Raw genomic sequence first — 3,879 nt, forward strand, 5'->3', positions numbered from 1 at the left:
GGCCACCTCATGCGAAGAGTTGACTCATTGGAAGACTCTGATGCTGGGAGGGATTGGGGGCAGGAGGAGAAGGGGGCGACAAAGGATGAGATGGCTGGATGGCATCACTGACTCGATGGACGTGAGTCTGAGTTAACTCCAGAAGTTGGTGATGGACAGGGAGGCCTGGAGTGCTGTGATTCATGGGGTCGCAAAGAGTTGGACACCGCTGAGCGACTGAACTGAACTGAACTGAATGAGATATGCATGCTATTTTCTCAAGATGTGCTTTTCTTCTTAATTTGATATAAAGCAGAATGTCAGTGTTTGAGATTGACCCTAGTAAACCTCAGAAACAAAGAAGGCTGGTTTGCTGTATTACTATCCAGACAGGCATTCACTCTGTTAAAATTATTATCATGGCATAAAATATGTGAATAATTAGAAATAATAAATGCATTCAGTAAAGTAAATCTAACCACAATTCTGTAGAGTAAGTAGAGACTTAGTAGTAACTACTGCTTTAATGTATTTTTTTATAATGTGAAGCTCAAAGTTTTATTACCATTGTACGGACTGGCTTTCCAGGTAAAGCTAGGTATCAGTCTTTTAAATGTGCACTGGATGTAAAGTAAAATACTTAATTTCTTTGAAAAAATGTTATAAAAACGTTCTAATCCTGAAAAATGTATTTCCTTCAATATCATAATTTAATTTCTTGCAGCCAAAGTTCATTTCCAGCATTCAGCAGAATTAATCAAACACCTAATAAAAGCTGGAGTGAACTATACTATGCAGGTAAGCCACTTTTTCAGAAGAATGTGTTGTTGTACCTTAGTTTCTTGTCGTGAGATACAGAACACAGTTTTTGTATGATTCCATCTCCCACCCTTTTATTTGTTTTTTGTTTTTGTTCTTCTTTTTTTTTTTTTTTTTACCAAATTGTCTTTACTTCCTTATTACAGTGAGAATGTAGATCATCTTGTTTTACATGTGAATTGCATAAACTCTTTCAAAAATGCTTGTTTCTCAGACGTTTATTCATTATCATTGATAAGAAATTCTTTTAAAATGATGAATTTTATTTCCCTTCTGGTCCTTTTGTCTTTCTTATGGTCTCCATCACTCTTTTCATGAAAGATAGGGGGCAAAGTGTTTTGAGTAAATATCACAAGAAAAAAGGGAAAAGAGAAAACATCATTTACGTTTCTGCATTCAACCATATTTAGTAAATATTTATCAAGGACTTAATTTACATGAGTCTCTATACAAATGGATCAAGAAGACATACTTTACACATCAAGGAACTTTCAGTCTGGTGGAGTTGTTATGAAAGGGAAATAAAGTTACTTTCATTCCTAAGCATTTGGAAGAACTAAAAGTGGTATCAGCTTATCAAAAGTATAGGTACCACGGTTAGAATGATGAAAAATGAAGATGTAGCAATAAACAAATGGAGGGTCATGGCACTGACCATAGACTGTGAGGCTTTACTCAGAGGGAAATGTGGCACTAGCTAAAAACTTTATACCCAGGAATTGCTGTGACAATATGTTCACTTATGTTTTTAAAAAAATCACTCATGTTGTTTATATTGAAAAGGACACTGTCAAAGTAAAATTTTCATTGTGCCAAAGTAAACAAACAAGGAAAATTTTACTTGGGACTACTGCAATAAGGGAGGAAGACTAAACTCAACTTTTTTGAAACAATGGGCTGGGGAGTTTTTGAGAGTCCCCATGAGGAATTCATTGGTCCTGGTGTTTGGTAACAGGCCAAGGAAAAGTAAAGTAAGTAAAAGTAAGGAAAGGAAAGGAAAAGTAAACTTTCTTGTACCTTTATGGTAAGAGATAACTTGGAGACTGGGAAATGGGGATGCTCTCTCCTTCAGTGTTTACATTTTAAAGTGATGATTTCCAGGACTTCCCTGGTGGTGCAGTGGTTAAGACTCAGTGCTTCCAATGCAGGGGGTACAGGTTTCATTCTTGGTCTGGGAACTAAGTTACCACATGTTGTATGGTGCAGTCCCCCTGCCCCCCAAAATAACTAAAAGTAAAAAAAAAAAAAAGAAAAAAGAGAGAGAGAGATGGTTCCCAAGTCCTTGAGAAAGATATTTCCTGGATTGTAAAACTGACAAAAGTCTGAAAGAAGATTTATATAAATTTCAAAGGGGCAGAGAATGAACTTACAGTTGCCAGTTTTCTACATTAAATACTCTAAAGGGAGGTCAGGGGCCTATAGTCAGGATGAAACAGCCCAAAATGTAGCTAAGTTGATATTAATGTCATCTTGTTCAGTGTGAACATAGAAGGCTCTAACTTTTTGGATAACCAATCCTAATTTATTTACTTTATTTGTTTATTTTTTGGCTTGCAGGATCTTAGTTCCCCAACCAGGGATTAAACTCCAGCCCCCAGGCAGCAAAAGGGCAGAATCCTAACCACTGGAACACCAGGGAATTTCTAACAAATCCTAATTCACAGGCACAAAATTGCATTTTGTCTCGTGTCTTATTTTGATCTAATTAAAATAAAAATGAAATCTTTAGCATGAAAGACTCAGAATTGAATACCATGAGATTTTGGTTAAATATTGTTTTCCGAAGTTCCCTTGCCATGGAGCTGAAGTAATGAATTCTGAGAGAGAAGGCTTTCTTTGACAACTTTAAATCTCCTTTCCATTCAATATCTTAGGTCTACCCAGATGAAGGCCATAACGTATCTGAGAAGAGCAAGTATCATCTCTACAGCACAATTCTCAGATTCTTCAGTGATTGTTTAAAGGAAGAAATACCAGTGTTGCCACAGGAACCAGAAGAAGATGAATAAAAGACCCTATTTATATAGAGCGGAAGGGGATATTGAGGCTCAATGGAACCTAACGAAGAGACTGTAATATTGTAGATGCTCCAGAATTTCAAGGGCAGCTTAAGGAGATGACACTGGAACAGCACACTCAGAGACAATGAACTAGAATTTGAATACAGAAGTCCATGTCTACTGTGTTGCCAAGGGTGCAGAACCTGTTTCTTTGTGTAAGAAAAGTCAAAGGGTTGGTTTCCGGGGAGAAATTAGTTTTGCATTAAAGTAGGAGTAGTGCATGTTTTCTTCTGTTATCCCCCTATTTGTTCTGTAATTAATTGCTCTCATTTTAATTTCAGTGGCCACCGTCATCTTTGCATATAATGCACAACTTCTCAGTACTACAGTCCCTGATCTTTGATGGCCAAGCTGCAATCTAACACTTTACTGTACCTTTAAAATAAGTGCAATTCCTTCATTGTCTATTATGATGCTTAAGAAAAGAGTCAGTTAATAAAACCAGAGTATTTTATGTAACTTCTGTTTATAAAAAGACATTTTTAAATGGGTCACAGGTCATGTAGAAATATGGGTTTCAGCACCTTCCAAAGTTCAGCCAGTTATCAGTAGATACAATATCTTTAAGTCAACACATGAGTGTACGTCTCACAATATGTATACACACGTGTGCATATGCAGTCAATAAATCTATCTTAACGTGTTATTCATGCTACAAAGGATAAACTTGATGACTTAGAAGAGATGCTTACAGGCTGTAATGGATGCTTTGTTTAATGAGCCAAATATGATGAAATTTTTTTTCAATTCAAATTCTAGCTATTGCTTTCCTATAAATGTTTGGGTTGTGTTTGGTATTGTTTTTAGTGGTTAATAGTTTTCTAGTTGCAGTTTAATTTTTTGAATATGATACCTTGTCACATGTAAATTAGGTACTTAAATATTAAATTATAGTTTCTGATAAAGAAATTTTGTTAACAATACTATACCACTGAGTGCTATTTTGCTCTTTTGGTGGAAAACGCTTTTTTAAAACACTTAATCCTTTTCTTCTCTCAATGAAAAACCAATTCTCATTTTC

General features: G+C 35.7%; 1 protein-coding gene across 2 annotated transcripts in view; it reads left to right on the forward strand.

Moving 5' to 3' along the window:
• Positions 1–3,314, forward strand: part of DPP10 (dipeptidyl-peptidase 10 (non-functional)) — an 814,904-nt gene extending 811,590 nt beyond the window's left edge. For both annotated transcript variants that reach the window (XM_010860773.1, XM_010860774.1), the window contains exons 25-26: positions 704–777; positions 2,673–3,314. In XM_010860773.1, coding sequence (XP_010859075.1) covers positions 704–777; positions 2,673–2,807 — 209 coding nt within the window. In that variant the 3' untranslated portion in view covers positions 2,808–3,314. The remainder of the gene's footprint in view (positions 1–703; positions 778–2,672) is intronic.
• The last annotated feature ends 565 nt before the right edge of the window (positions 3,315–3,879 follow it).

Source organism: Bison bison, unplaced genomic scaffold (genome assembly GCF_000754665.1).
Source record: "Bison bison bison isolate TAMUID 2011002044 unplaced genomic scaffold, Bison_UMD1.0 scf7180017864471, whole genome shotgun sequence".
In the NCBI taxonomy this organism is placed as follows: Eukaryota; Metazoa; Chordata; class Mammalia; order Artiodactyla; family Bovidae; genus Bison; species Bison bison.